Raw genomic sequence first — 27,697 nt, 5'->3', positions numbered from 1 at the left:
TTTGATAAGAATGAGTCGAAAGGGTAGTTTCAATAAGCACACATCCTTCATATAAGGGTAGAGGCAGAGAGAATTTATAATAGGGAGTGGAAGCTCTTGCCCTTGGCCGTGCTAAATACAATGTAGCTCAAACAAGAAGGCTGCGACGCTAAAACTGGACAGGTAAATTTCCGGTCACATGACACTCCTTTAATTTTAAAGTTTGCCTCAATCACTGTTGGTTGTACAATTACCCAATAAGGGTTCGCAATTTCGAGTGCGACTGGCGCCATCTGGAGATATTTTAAGTCAGACGTTTCCCTTCCGCTAAAAAGGTAGTGTCCATCTCCCCTAGAGACCCTCCCGCAACATTCTAGACCCACCCCGGAGGGAGGGGCCACAAAATTTCATACCGGAAATAGACCTGGCGAGTTTTGTTGATCACGTGATTTTTGAGCTACATTATATTCCTCAGTTTCCACTCCTTATTGTAAATTCTCTCTGGTAGAGGGACGTTACTTGGCGCTGCATCTCGTAGATGGCCCAGATGGGCATCACGTGGCGGTGTATACATCGTAGAGTGGCGTCACTCGGCGGTGTATACTCGGTCATTCACAGGGGCGTGCCAACACCAGGGATAAGGGAGTCAGATGGATTGGAAATGATGATGGGCGACCTGCGGCACCATATCTCTCCCAGTGTACCTCGCGCACGCCCTACCTTTCCGTAGGCGATTGCTAAGTGCTGCCGCGTAGCGCCATTTTATTTGAATGAGAACTAGCTTCTATTTTTGAGATAGAGGGAGCGTCCTTTACAATTTCGTCCGGCACGACCCTACCTAACCGCTGGGGATGATAGGAGGACTATGGTGCCGTAGGTGGGGGTACAAAGGCAACGCTTAAGGTATGGGGGTTTCCACTCCATTACTCTCTCCTTCAAGCCAACACGAGCCAAAATTTTCTACTGGAGCGGGGGCAAAATGGCTGCCTAATGTTAAAGTCCCATAGAGTTGAAAATTTGAGCGGGGGCCTTCGCCCCCGCTGCCCCCGTAGTTGGCACGCCCTTGGTCATTCATTTGCTGTAAACAGAAACAATCGCCTACTCGAGCACGAAAGAGAATCGCAGTAGACAATAGCTCAATTATTTTGTGGTGGACAATGCCATTAGAGCTATCTCAGAAGCCTTATTGTGACGTCACCCATGCTATTTCCCCTTAGAGCCAAAGTGGTGGCCCACTGCCAAAGCTAAGCCCATGACGGTTTTGCCTAGGCACTGACGTCACAACTGAGATGGCTCTATTGTATAAGCCCTAACGATAAACCCATACTTAAAGGGGCTGGCCGGAGCTGTTGGGGTGAAGTGGGGGGAATCAAACTGTTGGTTAGCGTATTGCTTACCCGCCCACCGGGACGGTGGCGCCATTGCTTATGGCCAAAGAGCTGTGTGTTTTCCCCCTTAACTAAGGGCGGACGTCACCCCAACAGCGCCGGTTAGCCCCTTTAAGCGTTATAGGGTTAGGATGATATGTATAATGTGCCTTAGTGCGCTAATTGGCTGTGGGTATTTTAGGAGAGGGCTCATAGCAAAGTATTAAATTTGCAAAAGGCCTTGGATGATTCTATACCAGCGACAGAGCTGGAAATAGCAAATCGTAGCTTCCTAGATCTTAATACCAATTATCAAAAGCTCCTTCAAAAGCAAAATGAAGATAACTCGAAGTTTCAAGAATACCAAGAGAAAGAGGTAGGCCCAAGATCATTATTGTATTGGCCTGACTTTTATGAATAAAAAATTGCATTGATACATATCAAAACCTTTTTTTCAGGAGCTAACCAAGAAATTAAAATTAGAATCTGATAAACTTAAAATAGATAATCGCCTCTTAAATGAGAAAGTCAAAATTCTTGGTAAGCACTTCAAAATTTTTACGAACTCTCTTACGTAACTGATAACCTTACAGAAAATCACGCAAGTATGGATGAAGCTAGTTTACAAAATGAACTACGAGTTACTTTGTTAAAGGAAGCCAATGAACGACAAAGAGCCGATCATCTTCTATTGCAACACGAGCAACTCAAACAAGTTTTTGATAGCATGGATACTAGAAATTCTGAACTGGAAAAGAAGTTTGCCGAGCTAACCAGAGAGGCAGTTGACATCAAAAACAGGGAAAGAATTCTGAAAGAAAAGTTGAATGGTATGTGAAGCTTGGTGTTACGGATGTTAAGCCAAATGTCCAGAAACCCCACTTGTACTGTTTACATTTGACGTGAAATTTATAATTGTGGGAAGAAATAAGTGAAGAAACTGGATCTCTGACGTATCTTTTAACTATTCGACTCATTTACAACACACAGCTGAATTAAAGGGACTGTAAAGAAGGCATCGGCGGGTGGGTAAAAATTATTTTAAATACGTCAAAGGCACGTGGCTGAGGAGAGGCGTGGTTCAAAGAAGCTTAGTTCGTTTTATTTCGAAAACTACCACTTCACTGAATTGGCGCTGCAATCTCGCGAAAAACAAGGACTGGATGTCAAGTTCCACTCTACGAGGAGTCTTTGTATCTTGGTATCACGTGATGTCTGTGACGTTTTTCAAATAATTTTTACCCACCCGCCGATGCCTTCTTTGCAGTTCCTTTAAACATTAGAATAGAAACATTATGCTGAACTTAAAGGCAATGTATGCTCCTTTGGCGCTTCCAAACATGGATTAACTAACGCTAGGGGTTGTTCGCAGTGTTGTTCCTTAGATTTTTGGGAACATACTTTCCCCAATAGTAAAACGTTCTACCCCAGTGGGAGGCTTTTTGAAAACGTACTTTTCTCCCTTTGAGGGTATGGAAATTTCCTCCCCCCTCCACGAAAGGCTTTTGGCGCCATCTTGCGGCGTAGTTTTCGTCCCATACACGCTAATGTTAATTTGAAAATGTACTTTCAAACATCAAAATGTACTTTTCGTACTGAAGACTTTAAAATGTACTAAAAATGTACAATTGTACTACCAAGAACTTGTTCGTTCCCCCTAAAAGATAAAGCATGCGTATTCCAAACGCCCCCTAGCAGCAACTACTATCCCTAACAGGAAGTTTTAAGAAAGTTGGACCAAATGTCACGTGCCCTATGACGTCAAAATTGAAATCCTGCCTAAATTGGGCGCCGCCATCTTTAAAATCCGCAAAAACTATTTATTTTGCCTAGAGATGGCGCTATGTCTACATACGTTTTGGTCCAATGAATTGGGGCACTGCCTCCTTTACTAAAGGAGGCAGTGATTGGGGGAATGAGGAAGGGAATCAAGGAATAATTCGGAACATATAGTTGGCGATAGCAAGACATGGGAAACCCGTTTAGTGAACAATCCCTAGCGTTAGTTAATCCATGTTCCAAACATGCTTGGTAATCTTCTGCACATTAAACTTAATTTGTCAAAGGCAGGAACCAATCAGAACTCATTCTCGAGGGCGGAGCTAAAACTAGCCTTTACCTAGTTAAGCTAGCTAGTCAACTCCAGCCCCTAAACTATGGCGGCATCTAGTGGCATTTTTTTGAACTAAAGCACTGCTTTGCTAATTGCTTTAATTGAGCCGATCCTACATTTTTGTTTTAAGAACTAGACATGAACTCGAGCATTACCGTCTAGCGCACTTTATTTTTACTAACGAAACCAAGTTTTAATGAAAGCACAATATTTTAAGCGTTGAAAGCTTGGCTTCAGACTTCATGACTACAGTACCTATTGTAATTGAAATTCTTGGTACTTGTATTCATATATAAAAATTATACGCGTTTTCCCCTCATTTTAAATGGTGACTACAAACGCGCATTATTCTATTTTACATTATGTGTCAGTAATGAAATATACAACGCCTTGAACGCAAAAGTGAGCGAGTTAGAATGCAAAGAATTGAGGTTAAGAGAAGACGCTGATCGCTATAAGGCAGCTTTGGAATCTGCAAAGTATCAAATACAAACAGTTGAAAGATTCAGGGAAGTTACCGAAAAAGAACTGGAAATGACAAGGAATTTACTCCTGGATATGCAAGCCTCTAGTGACGAGAAGCTATCATCTGGTAAGTCTTCAGCAAGGGGCTGACCAATCTTCATTTGTCGGCTCTATGCGCGAAATGGTGCATTGTCTTTAAAACCCGCACTCGGCATAGTGTAAACGTGCTAGGGCAATAATGCTACTCGACGCGTTCTAAACAGTGGCGTAGGAACGGGGGTGTGTACAAGGGTACATTGTACCCCCCTAAAATTTTGCTAGGGCGCCTAGATAGGCCAGAAAGGGCGCAGAATTTATAGTCAAAGGGCGCCAAAATGATACTAAGTAAAAAAGAGGTGATAGAGTAGACCATTTCGGTATTACGCGCCGTTCACCATCGTAGTGGTGGAGCTAAGAGCCCATCTTTGGTAAGGCATAAAAAGCTTGAGAGCTTATTCAACTTATCAAAGACAGCTACGCAAATTTGGGGCGTTGAAGACCGTTCGCGCCTGCGCAGAGATGAATACCGAAATGGTTTATTGTGAAAATAAAGCGAACTCGGAGAAAACCTGCTTTAAAGGCAATGGCAGCAAGAAAGTTGCACGACGAAACCCAGTCTTTTTTCCAGAAGTTTACAACTTAATTCGTCTGCTTCTTGTTGTGCATGCCGCTTCAGCAGAAAGTAGAGTCTATATAGACTAATGGCACCCCATGTTATTTTCCCTTAGAGCTTAATACAGTCGAAGGTAGAGGGCTGCCATTACTCTATTGAAGCTTTTAAAAAGGTTCTTACAGCAGGGCCCCACAGAGGTCCTATAAATCCTATATCTTAGAAAGTATCCTATTTCATCCTATAATTTCACAAATCATCCTAAAATGTCCTATATTTTTGGGATTTTAAAGTAATTATTTACAATCCCAACTTTAAGTCGTTTTAAAAGCAGAATTAGAGAGATCTCATTTGGTCAGATCAAAAAATCGCGGAAGAGTTTTACCGTCAATTTTATCAAAATTATATTTAAATAGCTTTTGCGGGGGTTTATTTGAAATGACAGCAATTATTTTGAGTTATGAGCTGCGCTCCAATTGAATTTCGCCTAAGGCCTTTCATCTGAAATGTCTAATCTCACAGATAAGGCTCAATTAAAACACAGGCTATTAAAATATCTTTACTTATATAAAGAATTATGGAAATAGGAAACCTCTCTCCTACCTGATCTAAATTAGCCTGATTCGGTTTGTCACTTTTTAGTCTCGTTTTGCTTATTGTTTTTTTAATTATTGGCCGTTTTTTCCAAGTAAATCTGAATGTGTGTCTTCTCTCTAAAATAAAATTATCCACACTATAGGCCTTATCATTTATGAGTGCTATATAATCCTATAATTTGATGAATCCGGTTCTATAAAATACTATAATTTTGCGAAGGAATACAATTTTTCCTATTAAAAAAGTCTCTTAACGAGTTGGTGCCCTGACTTACGGGCAACAACATCACAAAAAAGATTAAATCATTTAGCGATATTAATGATAAGATTGATAAAAATTTCTTGTACAGAAAATTTTCCAAAAATCTATCGGACACCGGTTTGTGGAAAATCATGATAATTCAAAATTACACATTTCACTGTAGTTAAAGTACGATGTATTTTTCGACATTTTTCTTGTCTTTGGGGAGGGGGCGCCCAAATCCATATTTAGACTGTACCCCCCCCCCCCTGAATTCGAAACGTTTTCTACGCGCCTGGTTCTAAAAGCAACTCGACATAATCGGTGCAATCTGAACATACCCTTCGTATTCAAAACGGACTCGGCGCGTTTTAAACAGAATTAGGTATTCTAAACGGACTTTGTGTACTCTTGATGTAAACCGCGTAATCGGTGCGTTCCGCGTAGTGTAATTTGCGTATTCATGGTGTAAGCCGAATAATCTTCGCGTAATCATAGATTACATATTCGGTGTACATTTAAAGTGATCACCCCCTAGGTCTAAATAAGGCCAAAAGTGCACACACAAACACTCTAGTAGGCGATTTTCATTAAAAATTAATAAATTTTATTAATATTTTCTACAGGTAATTTGCACAGACAAATCATAGGTTTTCAACTTGGTGAAACCAAACTACAACAAGAACTAAACGCTGTCAAACAAAAATTGGATCAAAGTGAAAAACGGAACCAAAACCTCCAGAAAAAGTATATACTACATAATATAATGCTTTAATTGCTTGTATTAATGCAACATTATTAAAAATTAGGTGTGTTGACAAAGAAGACGAAGTCTACAATATTCATAGCCAAGCTAGAAGCAAAATACAGCTCCTGACTAGAATACTTTTCGAACTGCGACGGCAATTTTCATCGTCAATTCCTATTGTTAAACAAGAGGAGTTGATGAAGGAAGTTAAAAATCTCAATAATGAGAGAAATAATTTGCGAAAAGAATTGGAAAAAGTTAAAGAGGAAAATTCCAAGATTGACGAGGATAAAATGAAGCTAAGCGTAAAACTTCAATCTGCTAAGGAGTTGATACAGACACTGAAATCCGGGTCTTCAGTTGAAAAGATTATGGATTGGCATAAAAGGTATGGTTTTATCGAGGGGTCCGACATTCCCAAAAAAGCCTACGGGATTAAGCAATTTTGCCAATGATTTCGTGATTTCGAGAAAGTTTTCGTGATTTCGAAATAGTTTTCGTGATTTCGAGAAAGTTTTCAGAGATTTCGAAAAAGTTTTCGTGATTTCGAGAAAGTTTTCGTGATTTCGAAAAAGTTTTCGTGATTTCGAGAAAGTTTTCGTGATTTCGAGAAAGTTTTCGTGATTTCGAAAAAGTTTTCGTGATTTCGAAAAAGTTTTCGTGATTTCGAAAAAGTTTTCGTGATTTCGAGAAAGTTTTCGTGATTTCGAGAAAGATTTCGTGATTTCGAGAAAGTTTTCGTGATTTCGAAAAAGTTTTCGTGATTTCGAGAAAGTTTTCGTGATTTCGAAAAAGATTTCGTGATTTCGAGAAAGTTTTCGTGATTTCGAGAAAGTTTTCGTGATTTCGAAAAAGTTTTCGTGATTTCGAGAAAGTTTTCGTGATTTCGAGAAAGTTTTCGTGATTTCGAGAAAGTTTTCGTGATTTCGAGAAAGTTTTCGTGATTTCGAGAAAGTTTTCGTGATTTCGAGAAAGTTTTCGTGATTTCGAGAAAGATTTCGTGATTTCGAGAAAGATTTCGTGATTTCGAGAAAGATTTCGTGATTTCGAGAAAGATTTCGTGATTTCGAGAAAGATTTCGTGATTTCGAGAAAGATTTCGTGATTTCGAGAAAGATTTCGTGATTTCGAGAAAGATTTCGTGATTTCGAGAAAGATTTCGTGATTTCGAGAAAGATTTCGTGATTTCGAAAAAGTTTTCGTGATTTCGAAAAAGTTTTCGTGATTTCGAAAAAGTTTTCGTGATTTCGAAAAAGTTTTCGTGATTTCGAAAAAGTTTTCGTGATTTCGAAAAAGTTTTCGTGATTTCGAAAAAGTTTTCGTGATTTCGAAAAAGTTTTCGTGATTTCGAGAAAGTTTTCGTGATTTCGAGAAAGTTTTCGTGATTTCGAGAAAGTTTTCGTGATTTCGAGAAAGTTTTCGTGATTTCGAGAAAGTTTTCGTGATTTCGAGAAAGTTTTCGTGATTTCGAGAAAGTTTTCGTGATTTCGAGAAAGTTTTCGTGATTTCGAGAAAGTTTTCGTGATTTCGAGAAAGTTTTCGTGATTTCGAGAAAGTTTTCGTGATTTCGAGAAAGTTTTCGTGATTTCGAGAAAGTTTTCGTGATTTCGAGAAAGTTTTCGTGGTTTCGAGAAAGATTTCGTGATTTCGAGAAAGATTTCGTGATTTCGAGAAAGATTTCGTGATTTCGAGAAAGATTTCGTGATTTCGAGAAAGATTTCGTGATTTCGAGAAAGATTTCGTGATTTCGAGAAAGATTTCGTGATTTCGAGAAAGATTTCGTGATTTCGAGAAAGATTTCGTGATTTCGAGAAAGATTTCGTGATTTCGAGAAAGATTTCGTGATTTCGAGAAAGATTTCGTGATTTCGAGAAAGATTTCGTGATTTCGAGAAAGATTTCGTGATTTCGAGAAAGATTTCGTGATTTCGAGAAAGATTTCGTGATTTCGAGAAAGATTTCGTGATTTCGAGAAAGATTTCGTGATTTCGAGAAAGATTTCGTGATTTCGAGAAAGATTTCGGGATTTCCTTTTTTATTTAGCCAAAGATTTTTTCTTTGATTTCGGGATTTTGCCAAAAATTTCTTTGTTGATTTCGCGATTTTGCTAATAATTTCGCGATTTCGCCAATGATTTCGTGATTTCTTCGTCGATTTCGCGATCTCACCAAAGATTTCGTGATTTCTTCGTCGATTTCGCGATTTCACCAAAGATTTCGTGGAAAAAATGATTGGAAACCAATCGGTGACAAATTCGATCCTATTGGTGTTTGAAGATTTCTATTGGCGACCTATAGGAAATGATCTGCCAATAGAAGTCCATTTCATTCCGATAACCATCCGATTGGAAATTCTATTGGGAATGAATTGGGGTTTCTTGCCATTTCAAGACCATTACATATCCAATAGGTTTCCAATAGGGAACTCTATTGGACATGTATTGGTCATTTTTGCAAATTAAGGTCCTTTTAATTCCCAATAGGTTTCCAATAGGGAACTCTATTGGACATGTATTGGTCATGTTTTCAAATTAAGTTCCTTTTAATTCCCAATAGGTTTCCAATAGGGAACTCTATTGGACATGTATTGGTCATGTTTTCAAATTAAGTTCCTTTTAATTCCCAATAGGTTTCCAATAGGGAACTCTATTGGACATGTATTGGTCATGTTTTCAAATTAAGTTCCTTTTAATTCCCAATAGGTTTCCAATAGGGAACTCTATTGGACATGTATTGGTCATGTTTTCAAATTAAGTTCCTTTTAATTCCCAATAGGTTTCCAATAGGGAACTCTATTGGACATGTATTGGTCATGTTTTCAAATTAAGTTCCTTTTAATTCCCAATAGGGAACTCTATTGGACATGTATTGGTCATGTTTTCAAATTAAGTTCCTTTTAATTCCCAATAGGTTTCCAATAGGGAACTCTATTGGACATGTATTGGTCATGTTTTCAAATTAAGTTCCTTTTAATTCCCAATAGGTTTCCAATAGGGAACTCTATTGGACATGTATTGGTCATGTTTTCAAATTAAAGTCCTTTTCATTTCCAATTGGTTTCCAACAGGGAACTCTATTGGACTCTATAGGAGAGGCCAACTAGTAGGCGCGCGAGAAGCCAAAAAGGGTCACGGTGGCGCCGCCAGACGGCGAGTAAAGTAACTAAAGTTCAAACAAATTATGGCTCTATAACGTGTGAAAAAACAGGTATTTTTGGGAAATCGGAAAAAAGACAAATCTCTAGCATTTCCTTTTTTATTTTTGGAGTTAGGAGCGATGCAATCAATTATTAACCACATGTTTCGATTTGTTGTTCTTGACATGGTTTTGAATTTTTATTAAAACTTTAGTTACTTTACTCGCCGTCTGGCGGCGCCACCGTGACCCTTTTTGGCTTCTCGCGCGCCTATTAGTTGGCCCCTCCAGGCTCTCCTATAGAGCCCATAGCTCGTATCCTTCCTCCATGGCCATGCTCGTTTCTCTGGTCAAGGTTTAGCCCGCTACAACGCTCGATAAACTCAACTCGACTCAATTTCAGCGTTATTATTGGAATTAATTCATGAAATCCGATTAAATCTTGCTCCAAATAGGTTTCTAAAGGATATTCAGCAATTTTCTAATGGTAAGAACAACTTTATCACGTTTTTGAAGCTTCTAAAGTACTCGCTAAGCCTTGGCCCTTGTTTTCAGAGTTTGAATTTTTAGAATCTCTAAAACGACATAAAAGTAGTTTTTACCTTTAGAAAAGTGGTGGATATCCTTTAGAAACGTATTCATTATAAATGATTATAAATGAACGAGACATTTTTGATAAGTTATATTGACGATGATTAGTGATGAACGTAAAACGATGATTAGTGATAATGAACCTCAAGAGATAGTCAAAGGCATAAGAGATCATGAGCCCCAAGGGATGATGAGAGATGGTGGCAAGGCTCCCAGAGTACCTATAATACCTATAAATACCTATAATTCTGAGATGGTCCTATAAAAACCTATAATTCGTAAATTTATCCTATAATACCTATATTTTGGCGAGATTATGTTTGACCAGACACAAAAATCGCGGAGCTCGCTCCGAGAGGTTTTAAGTTATATATTCAAGAAGGCGATTTAAATGCTCTACGGCGATTTAAACGCTCTAGTTTAGTTATTTATAGGGCTGTGCGAATAGTACTTTTTAAGGTATTCGTCGAATACCAAATAGCAGTGTTTTTGGGAGCCATCTCTCGGCTCGGAATAGGAAAATGACCAAATAATTTGACCAAATAGTGTGAAGTTCAAAAATTCGACCAAATTTAAATTTCTATAAAACTATTATACCAAATTTCAAATTTATAAATAATGGGACACGGAAAGGTACTTTTGAATGGCTGAAAACTTATTTTTGAACGAATCAAAGGTTTTATTTTAATCAAAATTAGGTTAGTTGTCAATATATCCCTACTCGCTTTGCAATGCATGACCTCTTCCATGATACTATATTTTTTAATAGGTATACTATAGTGACATATTATTAGGAAGTTCAATATAGTTAGCTCCGCAGCGAGAAGTTCATAAAAGGTTAAGTTAAAACCTTTAATGATTTATCCATTTTCATGAACTTCTAAAGACTGAGTGGCTGATTCCATCTATAGCCTCCTTGATCACGCGACTTGGTGAACGCGGGTAATATTTAACAGTAGCCAAGTCAGAATTTTAAGGCTGTGTCTGCCGAGTCGCGTCATCTACGAGGCCACGGTCCAGCGGACACTATCACAGAGCCCATAGGGATAGGAGCCTCACATTTATGTTTCTATCTCTATGACAGCGCCCTCAAATTCACAAAATCAACAGAAAAATTCAAAAACTGGTTGCGAATACCAAATAATTTGGTCAATAGACTGTTAAAAACATTTACTTTCAAATTGTTTTATCCGCTATAGAATAGTCGGTTTTTCGAAGCTCATTATTTGGTATTCTAGAATTTTGAAAATTATTATTCGATTCGTCGGTGCGAATAGTAAACGTCAATTTTGACCAAATTATTTGGTCCGACCAAATAGTAACGAATAGTCTGCACGGCCCTAGTTAGAATAATGACAGTTGATGGGCCTAAACATGTCAGGGAAAATCGTAATAAAAGTCCGACAAAACCTGAAAAAGTTAGGGAATTTGAATCTGAAAATTTCGTGGTAACCCTGAATTAGTCCAAAGTAATGCATGGTAAATAGTTTAGTTGCTACACTATTAACTACTAGTCGCAAGTAAATTAAATAATGATCATATTTTTATAAATATGTTTAAAAGTAGTCTACTCTCGAATATATAATATACTTCCTGTAAAACTCCAATAATTCGTAATTTTAAACGTATAAAATTTACATAACATAAGTTTGAACCTATAAATTGATGATTTTTGGACCTATATATATCCTATAATTTTAGCCTTTTAGACCTATAATACCTATTATTTTTTGTGCACTAAGCGCTGGGAGCCCTGTGGTGGGTTAGTGAGAGTAAATTACGGTAAGTTTCTTCTAACACACAAGAGTAGACTTCCCTATATAGTCTCAATTTCTAATAAATTAACTCTTAAATTGTTACCAGATGATATGTCTAGTGATGACGAGGAGATGCGCAGTAAAAGTATGATATTTTTTCTCTTAAATTCTTAAAAGCGAATAGGTCTTTGGAAAAATTATGAGTTCCACATCATAATTATCATGGATCTGTTTAGATCAAATTACTTGTTTTTTAAATCCATATACAAGTCAAAAATAGTAAGCTTCTCTCTGAATTTTATCTTCCATCAAAATGCAAGAGAGAAGCTTATTAAAGGCTCCACCCCTACATAACGCGCTTACCCTCCCTTTAACATATAGTTTTTCAAAAACTCTGTAGATTAAAAAAGTGGATTGAAACCATTTTGCTTGTGCCATATTTTTAATGTTAATGTTTCAAGTGTGGGTGTGGGTGTGTGTGTGCTTTTTTTGGGAGGCTTTTGTGTCATTCTCAGTTTCTCACAAATTCATATTGAAATGTCAGAATGTACAAAGTGTTATAAGGTGTAAATGAATTGAACTCTTTTGCACAATCCTAAGTGTTCCAAATAAATCTAACGGGGAGTTTCATTATAGAAGCTTGACAGGAACATCGTCAAATAGGTTCAAAAAAAACTAAGGCGTTAGAAGCGAGGCCATCTCTTACTCCACAAAAGGTTTCGGCTATTAAGAGTAAGTTTAAAAAAATGAAAGCTTAAAAATTTGTATCAATCATACAATAGTAACTGTTATTATTGCAGGTAGTGTTCGCTACTACGCCAAGAAAAAGGGGAAAGATCAGTCTGCCCAGGAGATGGCGGCTAAGGCAGTGAACCACGCCCTGACCCAAAAAAATTTCCGATTTGCGAAAAAAAATTATTGCCGCGCCAAATTGAAAAAACCAAAAAAAAAAAAAAATTCCTTTTTAAAATAAAATATTTCAATTGTGAAGGTTTTATTAGTATTGTGGAGCCTGTGGTAATTAGTTTGTTCGCCATATTATTAATTAATTTTCATATGTTCTTTGTGAGCCTATGGGTCGGTAATTGGTCAGTCTTATGGGTCGGTAATTGGTCAGTCTTATGGGTCGGTAATTGGTCAGTCTTATGGGTCGGTAATTGGTCAGTCTTATGGGTCGGTAATTGGTCAGTCTTATGGGTCGGTAATTGGTCATTCTAATGGGTCGGTAATTGGTCAGTCTTATGGGTCGGTAATTGGTCAGTCTTATGGGTCGGTAATTGGTCAGTCTTATGGGTCGGTAATTGGTCATTCTAATGGGTCGGTAATTGGTAAATCTTATCGGTCGGTAATTGGTCAATCTTATCGGTCGGTAATTGGTCAATCTTATCGGTCGGTAATTGGTCAATCTTATCGGTCGGTAATTGGTCAATCTTATCGGTCGGTAATTGGTCAATCTTATCGGTCGGTAATTGGTCAATCTTATCGGTCGGTAATTGGTCAATCTTATCGGTCGGTAATTGGTCAATCTTATCGGTCAGTAATTGGTATATCCTATCGGAAATGTGACGAAAACACTATTGGTTTCCTATTGGTTCCCAATTGGTTTCTGAACTGCGTTTTCCCAATTGGTTTCCAATCATTTTTTCCACTAGGGTATCACCAAAGATTTCGTGATTTCTTCATCGATTTCGTGATTTCTTCATCGATTTCGCGATTTCACCAAAGATTTCGTGATTTCTTCATCGATTTCGCTATTCCACCAAAGATTTCGTGATTTCTTCGTCGATATCGCTATTCCACCAAAGATTTCGTGATTTCTTCGTCGATTTCGCTATTCCACCAAAGATTTCGTGATCTCTTCTTGATTTCACGATTTCGCCAAAGATTTCGAAACTTCATCTTTGATTTCGTAACTTCATCTTTGATTTCGTAACTTCGTGATTTTGTTTGAAAGATTTTGCGATTTTGCCAGAAGCGTACGGGATTTCGTGTAAATGTCGGACCCCTCGGGTTTTCTTCTCCTTTTTTTTTTCAATTATAAATCCAGGTTCCGTACCAACCCTGCAAATTAATGCGATTAATTTTCAGGATTGAAGTGGTTCAGATGAGAGAAATTCACTCGAAACGACTCGCTGAAAGATATTCCAGTCAAAGTGATACTTTAAAAGAGCTTGTAAATAGATTGGAAGCAAAAATCCTTCGATTGGAAGAACAAAACCTCAGACTTGAGTCTCAACTTAGAGAGCAAGAATTGGAAATTGATGCTAGGAATTTAGACTTTTTAGGAGGGCTCTCTTCAAATAGGCTTCAAAGCGTTTCTACTCGAAGTGAAGCTAGAGAACCTCAAGAAGAATTAGTTCAAATTGAAGAAAGCCTCAATGGAGATTCAATTCACGAGCAACAAGCTTTGAATGATCTGCCATTAGAAGAAGACTCCGTTTTAAGTGAAGCATTAGAATCATCAGTCTCTGCGAGTGAAGTTCGAGCACTTAGAGAGGTATGTTTATTAAAGCAATTAAGCCTTGGCTGTGGTTTAGTTTAAAATTAATCCACTAGATGCTCCCATTGTCAAGGGGTGGAGTTTACCATCCTGCTAAGCTTGTGATTGGTTCCTGCCTTTGGCAAGATAAAATTATTGTGTAGATTATTATAGCCAGCATGTTGGGGCGCCACAGGAGCTTTAATTTTTAAAGGAAAAGCTCAGGTAGCATAACATTATCCCTTAAAGAACGGAATTTTGGATAAATATAAAAGGAAACATTTAAAAAAAAATCAGGGCTGTGCGGGTCCAGATTTTTGGGTGTCGGGTAAACTTCGGGTAATAGAAAATTTTACCCGCGGGTATCGGGTCCAGTTTTCAATTACCCGTCGGGTCCTCGGGTCCTGCAAAATCCCCAATATTTGCTTTCGGGTCCAATTCGGGTCTTTGTTTTTCCTTACCATCCAATTAAAAGCTAGATTTCAAAGCTGAGCCATTATTTAATTATAGTGTAAATCATTAACCAATATTAATTATTAACTTGTTATTAATTAAATTATTTAATCATGAAAGGCAGAAGTATTGAAACATGCTCGGTAACGTCATGAACTGGAGCCCTGGGGATTCTGTCAGACTCGGCGGGTATTGGCAAAGGCTTAAAATTGGGACTCGGGTACCCTCACATCCCTGAAAAAATAAATGATCCCATATTATAAAATAATTAGCATTTAATTTGTCTCAAAACGGGGACTACTGCTAAATCAAACCATAAAAGAACGGCCTTTTTCTAAATTTTAAAGGAAAAGGATTTAAAAGAATAAAATGATCTCTTATTACAAAATAATTGGAATTTAATTAGTCTTAAAAACGAGGACTACTGCGCATGCCGCCATTGGTTTAGTGGCGTCTGCTAAATCGAACCTTAAAAGAACGACCTTTTTCTAAATATTTAAGGAAAAGGATTTAAAAGAATAAAATTATCTCTTATTACAAAATAATTGGAATTTAATTAGTCTTAAAAACGAGGACTACTGCGCCTTCCGCCATTGTTTTAGTGGTTTCTGCTAGCCAGAACCCCTTACCATTACGGGATTGGTTGAATTCTCATAGTGGTTCGTTTTAGCAGACGCGACTAATTCAATGTCGGCAGACCGGTCGCAGTAGTCCACGTTTTTAAGACTAATTAAATGCTATTTATTTTGTAAAAAGAGATTATTTGGTTTTATTTTTCCTTTTATCTTTAGAAAAGGTGATCTTTTAAGGTATAATGTTATGTTACCTGAACTTTTCCTTTAAGCTTATTTCTCTTCTTGATATACTATTTCTAATTGTCTGTTTGTTTGCGCAGACTGTATCTAATCTAGAAAGACGTCTTAAAGAAGCTGAAGATGCATTGAAATCGAGGGAAGAAGCCTTAAATGACTTAATAGCCCGAATGCCAACTAGTCTGAACACAGCGCCTTCATCGCAAACATCGCAGAGCCCCGAAGTTCAACTGGTGGACTATTTCGAAGCGAAGCAGAATCTGAGTGTCGCCCAAACTACCATAGATTGTTTGCAGGCTCGCTTGAACCAAAAAGAGGAAAGTATTACGCGTTACCAAGAACTTCTCAATAAACTGAAAGATGATACGGTATCGCAAAAGCTGCATTATGAACGAGAATTGTTGGAACTGCAGAGTAAACTTCAAAGTGCGCAGAGAGATTACGTTCTTTCCAAAACCAAAAGTGCCTCGGATGCTGATGATAAAAAATTGCTGATGCAGGAACTAAACTCTAGTCTAGTGAGGAATTTTCATGGTTTTTTTTTTTCGGAGCCTCCGAGATGATCGCGAAGCGAGAATATTTTTTTAACTAATTTAGTTTGCCGTGTTTTCTCACTTGGGGGCGCTTTTAGTATCGTAAAATAAAGATAAGTTCAGCCTCGTGACCCCGCCGACTGCTACAATATTAGGGCAAGGCATAGACATAGAGCAGTGAAACCGAGGTCGCGGATAGTAAAAAAATGTTTTAGAAAATTTCCGAAGACCTTTATTAAACAATCATATGCCAAAGAAGTAAACGATAAAAAAGCTAAGGTTAAAAAAATGAAAGGTTACGAAGGAGTAAAAAATTCCTCTTATGGTATAAAAAAACTGTGAATTAGCAACTTCAAGAAGTTTTGTTTTACTAAAAAAAAACAATGTTAAAATCTCATAATTAATATTGTTGTCCACACAATCTAACCAAAGGATTCAATAAAAAATAAATAGCCCCTAAAACCATTATGTTAATTTAAGGGTGAAACCTTTCTCTTTCATAAAATGTTTATAATTGGCCCCTAAAATATCAACGACAATTTATGGAAAACCCCTTTCGCAACTGCAATAAAAGCGCCATCTAGTACACATATTGGGTGACAATAATTCTTCTATGAAACTGGATATTTCCCCACATAAAAATTGACACGCACGGGCCTAGATCATCTCGGAGGCTCCGGTTTTTTTACACTATTTGACAATAGCATAAATTTACAAGATATTTTCCATCTTCTATCTTCCTTAGCTTTCGAAAGTAACAGAGCTTGAAGAATCAATGGATATCAATCAGACAAAACTATCTAGTTTCATGAAACAATTAAACGTAGCTCAACAAGAAACAGTAGAGTGGAAAATCAAAGCTAACAATTTAACGGAAAAACTTGAGGAAGAACAGGAGAGGTATGTCTTGATCTTAATATTCTTTCAGAATCTTATATGCACTCTTTATGCTTTAATTTTTTTTAGAACTAAGCAAGAGCTGTATTTAAGGCTGCAAGGTGTGGAAGAAGTAAAGAGGCACCAACAGATGGTTCAAGTTCTGAATCGAAATTTCGAGGAACAAATTGGCAATCAGCCGGCTCAAGTTATTCAACTGAAACTCATACTGAAAGACCTTAAAAATCAGATTTATGGCAAGGAAAAACAATTGAATGTAAGGACTTGTAATATTTGATTTGATAATGTACAGTACTCATACGCTTCATATAAACGACGTGGGTTTGCACTCTTAATGAAAGGTGACATAGGTATGGAAACCTTTATGAGGTCGGTCTCTATGAGTCTCCAGAATTGAAATGGTGGTCGCTGTACACCGACTACTTAAAGTGGGATTACACGGGTTACTCACAGAATAAAAGCGATGTAACGCCAAGATTAAGGCATGATTATGTCCAGATTCCGCCGAGAAACACATTGCTTTTGTTAAGCACGTTTATCAAGACGTGACAGCGCCATCTGTGAGCCTCTAGCGGAACTAATTACAACTTTTACTTGCTTATTTGCAATCAGAAACATCGTTATGATTTTTATTTCATCTATTTATTAGACTAAAAAGGAATAAAAGTTTTTATTATTTAAATCGCGTATTTTACTTAACACGTTTAAAAAACTATCTTGACAGCTTGTTACGCAGATTATAGCAGCAGACTGTAATAAAAAAGTTCTTAGGGTGGCGCCACCCGTATTTGATAAAGATTCATGCTCGACAGATAGTGTATCGCAAAACGCCGATCTCGAGATCCCACGTTGTGACTCTAGGTTTAAAACATATATTCTATCTCATTGGCGAGATTACTCCGAAAATATTTCGAGATTACGTTGGGATTAAGGCGAGATAATGCGCGATTATTTCGAGATAACGCCTAGATTGTGGCGCGATTATTTCTAGATTACGCCGAGAATAGGGTGAGATTACCGTAACGTAATTCAATATTCTAGCAACGTGTACAGTAATTGTACAGAACGGAGCCTACGCTATGTAGGCTCTGCTCAGAATGATCAATCCCTCGAAGGTTAATTCGAGTGAAAATTTTCAAAGTGTCATTTGTATCAAGACAATAGTTAAAAATATCCTATTAAGAATGAAAAATACTAAATCAAGATCATAAATACTGTGCTTTTGATTTTGCTTAATATCCCAGGAACTAATCAACGCAATTGGGAAATTGAGATCTGAAATGCAGTCTATGAGAAGGACATCAATTAAACAGGCGGATACACACGAATCTCTAAGTCAGCCTGATAGATCAATACAATCAATCAATCAAGTACAATTTGACAAGCCGGAAACTGTCACAAAAATTGAGACAAAAGACGAAGAAACTCAAACTTCAACTGATTTAAAATATAAAGAACATCAGGTTAAATTTCAATCAATTGATTAATTACAAGTGTACTCGTTGTAACATAAGTTTGACACTGGTTGCTGAGAGCTGATCGTAGGTGAAACGTCATAGATTCTCATAAAGCAACGCCTGGTAATTAAGACGCTGCTAGGCCTTTGTATCGACTAATTAGATAGGAGGACTGCAAAACCGCGTGTATTCAATTATCAAGTCGTTCTAGAACTAGCTGAATTAGGGCTGTATAGGAAGTGTCATACTTATGGAACATATCTTATAAACTTATGGAGTGGCTATAATGATCACTTTTAATTTCAGGATAAAATCCACAATTTGGAAAAAGTGCGAGAAAATTTGAAAAAGCAGATAAATTCAAGGGATGAAAGGATAAGTGAACTTACTGTTGAACTGGATGCATTACGAATGAACTCGGGTTAGTATATTTTTAATCGACGAAGTTCAACAGCGTGTTGTGGACTGATGTGGAGTTGACCTGCCCGCTAATACAAATTGGTTACTGCTTTTGGCAAGATAAATTTGGTTTGTAGAAAATTAGCCGGCAAGTTAAGGGCGCCACAGGAGCTAGCATTGCTTTAAAGCAAGCGGGTTGAGCTTGGCGAAGGCTAGTGGGCGGGATTTATAAGTGCACTTATAAATCCCGCCCACAAATGTCTCCTGCCTTCGCCAAGTCAAAACTGGAGCTCGTAAGGAAAGTCAACTTGTAGGGGATCCACTGGACCCGCGCTTTGCTTTAAAATCTGTCATTGACTAATAAAGTAATGCAAATTGTACGTGTTTCTTTTAGATCAAAATGACGACTTTTTGGAGAAAACCCTTAAAGAAAATGAAGATATGAAAAGGCGACTGGAAAGAGCTCGACCACCTGCTTCAAATGTACGTTGAAACTGTTCTTATAAAGGCTCTTTCAGACGATCCAACTTTTTGACTCAGCTCGATGGGTCAAAAAGTTATATAAACTTGCCCAAAATTGGATCACTGATCCAATTTTTCCTAGCCAACTTTTTTGGTGACTCAACTCATCCAGCGTCTATTCACACGATCCAACTCGAGTTGACCCATCAAGCTGAGTCAAGTCAAAAAGTTGGATCATCTGAAAGAGCCTTAAATAAGTTGCATTAGGAGTGAACTGCCCATTAGAGGTGTAAATTGTGTAATATGATTGACTGAGGTCATGAGTTGTTATGTACTTGTTAAGAAATACATGCATTACAGGCTCCGGTTGAAGAAAATGGTGTTGAAGAGGTTTCGGAGCTGAAGGAACAGATTCGATTTTTAGAGGAACTAATACGTCGTCATGAACCACCGGAAAAGCCTTATGTTGAGGATGAGAAAGCGCAAAAAGTAATTAGTATATTTTTACTACTTGCGAATTAGACTTTCACAGGATTTGATGTGGGTCAGTTCCACTGCATGCGTTAAGTACTGTAATAGTAACTATTATAGTACAGTTGCCTCTGTACCCCAACAACGATGTCCTATTATGAATCCAAATATGCAGTGTAGCAAATCGATCATTCTTGTTTTGTAGTCAAGGAGACTTACGCAAGGTTTGAAGTGGGCCAGTCTACGGTTTTCGACCCCATGCATAAGTACTGTAATGCTTAACTATTACAGTACCTCTGTACCCCATCAACAGTGTCTTCCCATAAATTCAAATAAGCATGCAGTGTAGCAAATTCATCATTCTTGTTTTATTTTGTATCTTTTTGTAGTCAAGGGAAGAACTTATTCGTTGGGAAGAGAGTAAGAAGTGGCAACAAACTACTGAGCGTTTAAAAAGTAAGCTGAAAGAGAAAGAACATGAAGTGGAATCACTTGAGAAGTCGAACAAAACACTGCGAGATCAGGTAAAAAATTAATTAACCTTTTGTAATTGTTTCATTAATGGTGATTTCAAGCGGTTAGAGAAGTTTGCATTGAATAGTTTGTCGCTAAAATTTTCCGTATTATTTCTAATAACGTTCAATACAATATGGTTTAATTATAATAATAATAATAGGCCTAATAATAATTCGAAAACAAGCGCGAATGGGGTGTTTAAAGCTCTCCACGTGGAGCTCTGATCTTGAGCGTTCTTAAAACTCTCCACGTGGAGGCTCTGCGGTCTAATTAAAGCTACTTTTTCGTCCCTAAAATCCGACTAATCTTCTACACACCAAAATTTAACTTGCCAAAGGCAGGAACCAATTAAAATTGCTCCACGAGGGCGGAGCTAAAGCTAGCCTTAACTAAGGTTGGTGGGCCTATCAACTCCACCCCTCGACTATGGGAGCATCTATAGTGGTATTGATTTAAATTAATCCACAGTCGAGACTTGCTTTAAATGGTTGAGTGAATACCATATCCCAAAAATCAATTTGGTTGCTATGGTAGCAGCTTTTGTTGTGTTAAAGTTTCACGTGTTATTGAAGAACAGTACCGTATTCTTCTGTATGGGTCTTATTTTTTAGTCGAAAAATGCGCACTAGAGGGCGTATTAATCTGGAGCTTAACTAAATGCATGGTATAGATACATATTCCTTCTCTAACTTGTAAGATAACTTTTGTTCAAACTTGTATATATTAAACTTATACTTTTTAAACGCTCTTGCATATATATATATATATGAGAAAACGCCTCATTACCTCAGAATAATTTTCACCTCCTCGGTACCTAAAATATGCTACCACCCACACCAGGGTGGTGTGTCGATCTAGTTTTCATTAGTGATAAGCTCTTACAAAGTTGTCATTTTGTTAAAGCTAAGCGCGGGTCCAGTGGATCCCTTACACGGTGACTTTCCTTACTAACTCCAGTTTTGGCTTGATGAAGGCTAGTGGGCGGGATTTATAAGTGCACTTATAAATCCCGCCCACAAATGCCTACTGTCGTCCCCATCGAAAACTAGATTTCGTAAGTATCACCATGTAGGGGATTCACGTACTGGACCCACGCTTTGCTTTAAGCTAAGAATAGTGTACATAGTTTCCTCTCATGGTCGTTTTGCCGGTAGGTAGTGTTGCCAGCCCATAGGTAGGAGGAGTAGGAGGAGTAGGTTAGGAGTTCAGTTTGAATAGGTACTTGACTAATTGAGCTGACAGGGTGCTCGGCTCGACAATAAATGGAAGTTGAAAGAGGGGTTCCGGGGGGGGGGGGTTCTACCGTCTTTAGTGAAAATTATCTATATGGTGACTTGCCCTTAAAGGGGCTGTCCAACCCCTTTCCTTTTTTACCCACCCGCTATGCTTAGCTCTATCATGAAGATCGTCCTTTGTCCAACGATCTGAAACCCCCTTGAAACGATTATATGTTTATGTTTTATAGTTGATAAAATTGAACAAGGAAAAAACCCTTCTGGAGAACAGAGTAAAAGCATTGTTGGTTAAAGCACATCCACCAGAATTGGCACAAGTTGAAGAACTAAAGAAAAAAATACAGCAACTTGAACAAGAGGTAAAACAAAAGTTATGAAGCTAAATTTAGAAATCTTTGGAACTTCAAATATGAGTATATTTTACTTAGACCGCCGGAAGAAAACCGGATGAATTGGAAGAATTGAAAACAAAAAACCAAATTTTGGTGGATAAAATTTATCAACTAGAAAAGCAATTGGCGAAATATACTGTATCCAGAGAGGTATGAATTGAGTTAACTAAACCTTAGCCGACTGTTGCTTTTAACTATTAAATTCATGTTAAAATATAACCATTTTTTTGTAGACTATGGCTCGAGCAACTAGAGATATTTTCAATGATGACCCTTCAGTCAGCATCTCTGTTAAAATCAATAATCTTCAAAAACATGTAAAGGTTTTGCTTAACTGTTAATTTCAGAACTAAAACATATTTTTGATTTCGATTTTGTCATCAGGTATTGAAACTCTCGGAGGAAAATTTTGAACTTAAGGTTGAATTGGAGCAAGTGAAAATTGATGTTCCTCGTTACAAGGTGCAGATATCTACCTTGGAAGGCTTAATCAATGTTCTGAAATCAGATTTGAAGAACAAAGAAGCCATAATTGAACAGCTCTCAAATGGGGAACAATCAAATATAAAAGTAAAATAATTTCATTAATGTAATTATCGCTAGCCCAGTCTTGATTGGACCGTATGTCCACGTCTTAAACAATATGGGGTGTTCCAAAATTGGGTAGTAGGAAGAAGTATAGTGGTTTCTATGGGCGATTTTGAGTTGAAATTTTTGTGAAACATTTTGAACCAAGGGGCACAGTTTTCAAGCTCTGATTAGAGTTTTTTATGGACGACCCCTTAAAGGAATTGCAAAGAAGGCATCGGCGGGTGGGTAAAAATTATTTGAAATACGTCACAGACATCACTTGATGCCAAGATACAAAGACTCCTCATGGAGTCTAGTCCTTGTTTTTCGCAAGATTGCAGCGCCAATTCCATGAAGTGGTAGTTTTCGAAGTAAAACGAACTAAGCTTCTTTGAACCACGCCTCTCCTCGGTCACGTGCTTCTGACGTATTTCAAATAATTTTTACCCACCCGCTGATGCCCTGTTTAACTTTAAATAGCATTGTCCTTTAGTTTATTACTTAAATTTAAAGGGTTATCCTTAAGACCATTAGTTTATAAAATATGTACCATAATTAGTTTGTCACGCTTATGGTTACTGAGAGCTTGTCATGAAGTGACATTGGTGAAACGTCATAGACTCTGGTGAGACGCTGTCAAAGGCTTAGTACAGACTAAGTAGGTAGATAGACTGCAAAACCGAGTGTAGTCAATTCTCTTGTCGTTCTCGAACTAGCTCGAGCTGTAAGTCTCTAGCATTACGAAGTATGAACAGTGTTATACTTATGGAACATATCTCATAAACTTATTCATTGAGCATATCAGCTTGATTTAAATTTGAAACATTTTTAAATGCAGGAACCAAAAATACTGGATCAATCACAGAGTGATGTACTTGATAACAATGTTGATAAAAGCAACAATACCGCAACCCCTAAATGTGCGAGTAGTGCCAGCATACATAGATTACTTGATGTCAAAACTAATAAAATCGCCTCGGAAAATATGAAACTTCAACATGAAGTTAAAAAGGTATGTTTATTTGATAACAACATCATAGCAAAGCGCGGGTCACGTGGTTTCCCTACAAGTTGACTTTCCTCCTGAACTCAATGAGATAGATAGAGTTTCAATTCAAATCGGCTTACCGCGAAACACATTGCTTTTATCAAGCACGTTTATCAAAACGTGACAGCGCCATCTGTGAGCCTCTAGCGGAACTAATTACAACTTTTACTTGCCTATTTGCAATCAGAAACATCGTTATGATTTTTATTTCATCTATTTATTAGATTAAAAAGGACTAGAGTTTTTATTATTTAACTCGCGTATTTTATTTAAAGCATAGCGCGGCGCCAGTGGATCCCCTGCAAGGGGACTTTCCTCCTGAACTCCGGGTTTGGCTTGGCAAAGGCTAGTGGGCGGGATTTATACATGCACGTATAAATCCCGCCCACAAATGCCTCTAGCTTTGCCAAGCCAAAACTGGAGTTCTTCAAGACAAAATGGTTGAAAAAGTTGTCAATTATTTTATCTAGTGTCAACGTGAAATTGACCAATTATCCAAGCGGAATAGAACATTAACGGAACAAAACCGTCGAGTTTTAGAGGCGCTTGAAGAAAAAGAGAAACTAATCAAAAGTTTAAAGCAACAAATTCCAACGCCACATTCCATGCCTCCACGACAATACAAAACTTACGTAGTTACCAAGATGTACGAGGAAAAAATCTCTGGACTAGAAAAAGAGTTAGAAGAATTAGTAAGTGAATTAACTTTGGGAGCCTTAAAGGCCTTTACAGACGATACAACTTTTTGACTCATTTAGATGAGTCAACTTGAGTTGACTAAACCAAAGAAGATACACGCCCCAGGAATGGAAAGTGTAGCTTCCTCTAGTGTAAATTTTTGTCTCTCCCCTCCTAGTACGCTCCAAAGGCAGGCTCGGTCGACAGAGGTATTTCCGGCTACATCGAACTTGCATAGACCGGAAGTTCCTTGTCAACCCAACCCCGAGACATACCTTCCATTCCTGGAGCGTATATTTTCTTTGACTAAACTAGTTGGGAGCAGTGGGAAATGAGGAGTTTTTGAACCAGTCCTTGGACCAGTGACCCCCATATCGTCCAAAATAATAAAGTGGTCCCTTGGACTGGTCCCACATTAGTTTTCCTATAGATTTGAAATTAATAAACTTAAAAACTAGTTCAAGCAATTAATAAACTGGTTTTCTCGGACTGGTCCCACATTAATTTTCCTATAGATTTGAAATTAATAAATTAAAAACTAGTTCAAGCAATTAATGAACTGGTTTTCTCGGACTGGTTGGGGACAAGTTGAATCGCCAAATTAAAAATTTATCACTGACCAATTTTTGCTGACTCAACTTTTTGACCCATCTAGTTAAGTCGCCAAAAAGGGCTTTATTGGGAGAGGCCAGAGTGGTCCGATTTTCTTCTCTTGGCCCACTCCCTATTTTCAATACAACATTCTAATGTAATATATCGCCATATAATGAAATGTGATTGAAAATATTTTATTGTAGAAGAATAAATATCAACGGGTATTCACAGTAACAAAAGAGCAAGCGGAGAAAGAAGAACGTTTAAGGATGGAGATAGCTCAGTTAAAAATCAAGGTAACAAATCTTTTGTCATTGTACATTTTTCTGAAGGTGCCATACAAGCCTTTCTTTAAAACTCCTTTCTCAAAGTTTTTCGTCTCTGCTTTTTTCCCGGCAATATATGGTTTTTTTTTGTAAAGGTCTATTGGTATACGCATAGTCTACAAAAATATAAAATGTTAGTGCTACATTATCGTGTTACAACCAATTTACTAGGTTTCGACAGGGTCACAAAACGGCAAAACACATATATTCAATAGACCTTTTTCAAAGGGTTGGGGGGCGTGGTATCGTGTTATCATGTGCTTTGATATAGAGCTATATCAGTTGAAGGGGGGAAACGTCACAGTTGGGCCTGCCAATAAACGGAGCCGGTTTTCACCCTCCCTCCGTGCGGGCCGCTGAAGAAATCTATGCTAAATTTCCCGCACAATACGGCGCCTAGGCGGGGACTAGCGAAACCCCGCCTCAAAATCCCTCCTTTCCCCCCGAATTGAAATAGCTCTATAGGGTTAAGACAGATTATCTGGTGTGAGCATCCAAAAATGTTAGATAGGGCTTGAAAGTTGCCAATCCACCACATACCAGATGTTCCATCTTAATTAAGAAGACAAGGTGGTCTAACACTAAATTGCATTTTTCGTTAAGATTGAATCTCTTGAAAAATTTTCAATGGTGGATCCTGAAGACGCAATCAAAGCCCTGAAAGAAAAAAATGTGGAGCTGGAAAATGAAAATCAAGAACTACTAGGAAGGCTTTTACATCATGAACCGGAATTGATAAAGGTACTTTTTATTAAATCATTTGGCCAATATTGTTCCAGGATTTTGGTCGAGTTTTGCTAACACATCCAATCGCCCAATGCTGTAAATGCAAACATATCTTTATGGTTGTGGTTCTGTTTGCCACTAGATGCTCAATTAGTCCGGTGGCGCCGTTTAAAGGTAGCGTCGGCAACGTTTATTACCGATCTAGAACGCTAGATGGCGCTCGTCGCCTAAAATTTGAAAAATGACCATACCCTACGAGTGGATGAATTGCGTCACGTGGGTTACAAAGACTTCCCTCAATCTGGACTCGACGCGTAATTTAAATCATGTCCGATTTGAGCGTGTGGCAGCCCCTAACATTCTCGCTAATCTTCTATACACCAATTTTACCTTGCCAAAGGCAGGAACCAATCAGAACTCGTCTAGGAGGTTGGAATTATAACTAGCCTTTGCTAATCTCCACCCCTCGATTATGGGAGAAAATCGTGGCATTTGTTTAAACTAAACCACAGCCCAGACTTGCTTTAAGTTACTCAGGAATGTATGGAGGGGCTGGAATGGCTAAGAGGGCTCTCGTTGTACCCTTGATGGTGGAAATATAAGGAGAGTCCTTTTTTTTTTTAGAAGTGTAGCTCCTCCCCCTACGTCTGTTTAGCTGTCTACCGAAGGCGAAAAATGTCATGACTCTTGAAAAAAGGCATGGCAGAAGTGACCTTTAAGATTTTTTAAAGTTAAATGCGCTGATTCGTCGCCGTTCGCGTTCGTATTCGATTCTCTCAGCCTAGGCAGAGGACCTAGGGTAGAGGGTGGAGAATTATAGCAAACAAGTTTTTTGGCAGCCAATGAATGAATGAAAATAATTTAAGTGGTAAATACGATTTTTACATCAGGCCATGACGTCACTAGCGTAAATTAAGCCACGCCAGTTGTTTCCAAGATTATTTCACGCCGATTAGGATTTGACCTTAGCCATTCCAACCCCTCCATACATTCCTGGTTACTCTTAAATGAACTTAATTTGATGCCTTGCTCCATTAGGCCATCTGTGCAAACTTTCTAATTTAAGTCATAATTCATATTTTACTGACTTAAATATTTATCATTTTCAGACTAAAGAAAGAGACACAATATACGAGACGCTATTAAGAGAAAATGCTGAAATGAGAGTGCAAATAAGAATAAACGAATTAAAAGAAGATACCTGATCTCCTACTTCACTAGTCAGATAATTCTCTCGAAAAACTATTTTACATTTTCATATTGCCAAAATAGCAACTGTATCATAAGTTATTAAAATATTTTCCATAAGTTTGTCACTGTTTACTGAGAGCTTGTCATGAAGGGACGTAGGTGAAACGTCATAGATTCGAGGTAAAGCGACGCCTGGTGAGGCGCTGTCAAAGGTTTAGTAATGCAGACTAAATAGTAAGATGGACTGCAAAATTAACCGAATGTAGTCAATTCTCTTGTCGTTCTCGAACTAGCTCCTAGTAAGTCTCTAATATTACGAAATATCATACTTATGAAACATATCTTATAAATTTATGATGGTATCTATAGTCTAGTCATCGGACTGGTGTGTCAAGACACCTGCACGTGTGTCAACTCCGTCCGTTATAAAACTAGTAGCCTGGTCTCAAATATCATAATTTTTTGTAATACAAATATAGCAGCAGTTAGCAGTTTCAAATTACTACATGGGGTAAAATTCATTGATGATTTCAAGAAAACAAAATTTGTACGGGATTCCAAACTAAATGTCAAATAAAAACTTGAAAATCTTGTGTACTCTTTATTTTAGCTTGTAATTTCTGATAAGTGTTTATCTGTTCACTAGTTTTTTTTTTGTTTTTTTTTTCAGATAATTACTTGTTTCTTTAAATGAAGTTTGGTGTTATATAAATCGCACTAGACTGATTAGCTCAAATCTTTTAACCATTCTAAATAAAGTTTTCTTTTCTTGGTTATTTCCTCAAAGTCAGTTAGAACCACGTGACTTTCAATTTCCACC

General features: G+C 37.8%; 2 protein-coding genes across 2 annotated transcripts in view; both read left to right on the top strand.

Annotated features, from left to right (window-relative positions):
- LOC149616694 (centrosomal protein of 290 kDa-like) overlaps nucleotides 1–2,563 on the top strand; it is a 31,414-nt gene extending 28,851 nt beyond the window's left edge. The window contains exons 22-25 of the mRNA XM_089856976.1: nucleotides 1,549–1,722; nucleotides 1,805–1,886; nucleotides 1,940–2,176; nucleotides 2,337–2,563. Coding sequence (XP_089713102.1) covers nucleotides 1,549–1,722; nucleotides 1,805–1,886; nucleotides 1,940–2,176; nucleotides 2,337–2,356 — 513 coding nt within the window. The 3' untranslated portion in view covers nucleotides 2,357–2,563. The remainder of the gene's footprint in view (nucleotides 1–1,548; nucleotides 1,723–1,804; nucleotides 1,887–1,939; nucleotides 2,177–2,336) is intronic.
- A 1,265-nt stretch (nucleotides 2,564–3,828) lies between these two features.
- On the top strand, nucleotides 3,829–27,481 carry LOC149616693 (centrosomal protein of 290 kDa-like). The gene is made up of 21 exons (XM_089856965.1): nucleotides 3,829–4,051; nucleotides 6,037–6,157; nucleotides 6,220–6,546; nucleotides 13,727–14,135; nucleotides 15,466–15,900; nucleotides 16,661–16,815; nucleotides 16,882–17,068; nucleotides 18,057–18,275; nucleotides 18,576–18,690; nucleotides 19,063–19,151; nucleotides 19,491–19,619; nucleotides 19,991–20,125; nucleotides 21,583–21,711; nucleotides 21,781–21,894; nucleotides 21,978–22,061; nucleotides 22,129–22,314; nucleotides 23,153–23,326; nucleotides 23,833–24,054; nucleotides 24,838–24,930; nucleotides 25,564–25,701; nucleotides 26,796–27,481. The coding sequence occupies exons 1-21, from the start codon at nucleotides 3,994–3,996 to the stop codon at nucleotides 26,889–26,891; spliced, it is 3,615 nt and encodes a 1,204-aa protein (XP_089713091.1). The 5' UTR covers nucleotides 3,829–3,993; the 3' UTR covers nucleotides 26,892–27,481.
- The last annotated feature ends 216 nt before the right edge of the window (nucleotides 27,482–27,697 follow it).

The sequence above is a fragment of the Phalangium opilio genome, unplaced genomic scaffold, assembly GCF_054372755.1.
Source record: "Phalangium opilio isolate 3A_F unplaced genomic scaffold, DU_Popi_V2 ptg000217l_1, whole genome shotgun sequence".
NCBI classification, from domain to species: Eukaryota; Metazoa; Arthropoda; class Arachnida; order Opiliones; family Phalangiidae; genus Phalangium; species Phalangium opilio.
The sequence above is the reverse complement of the archived record's forward strand: the minus strand, read 5'-3'. Positions and strand labels throughout refer to the sequence as shown.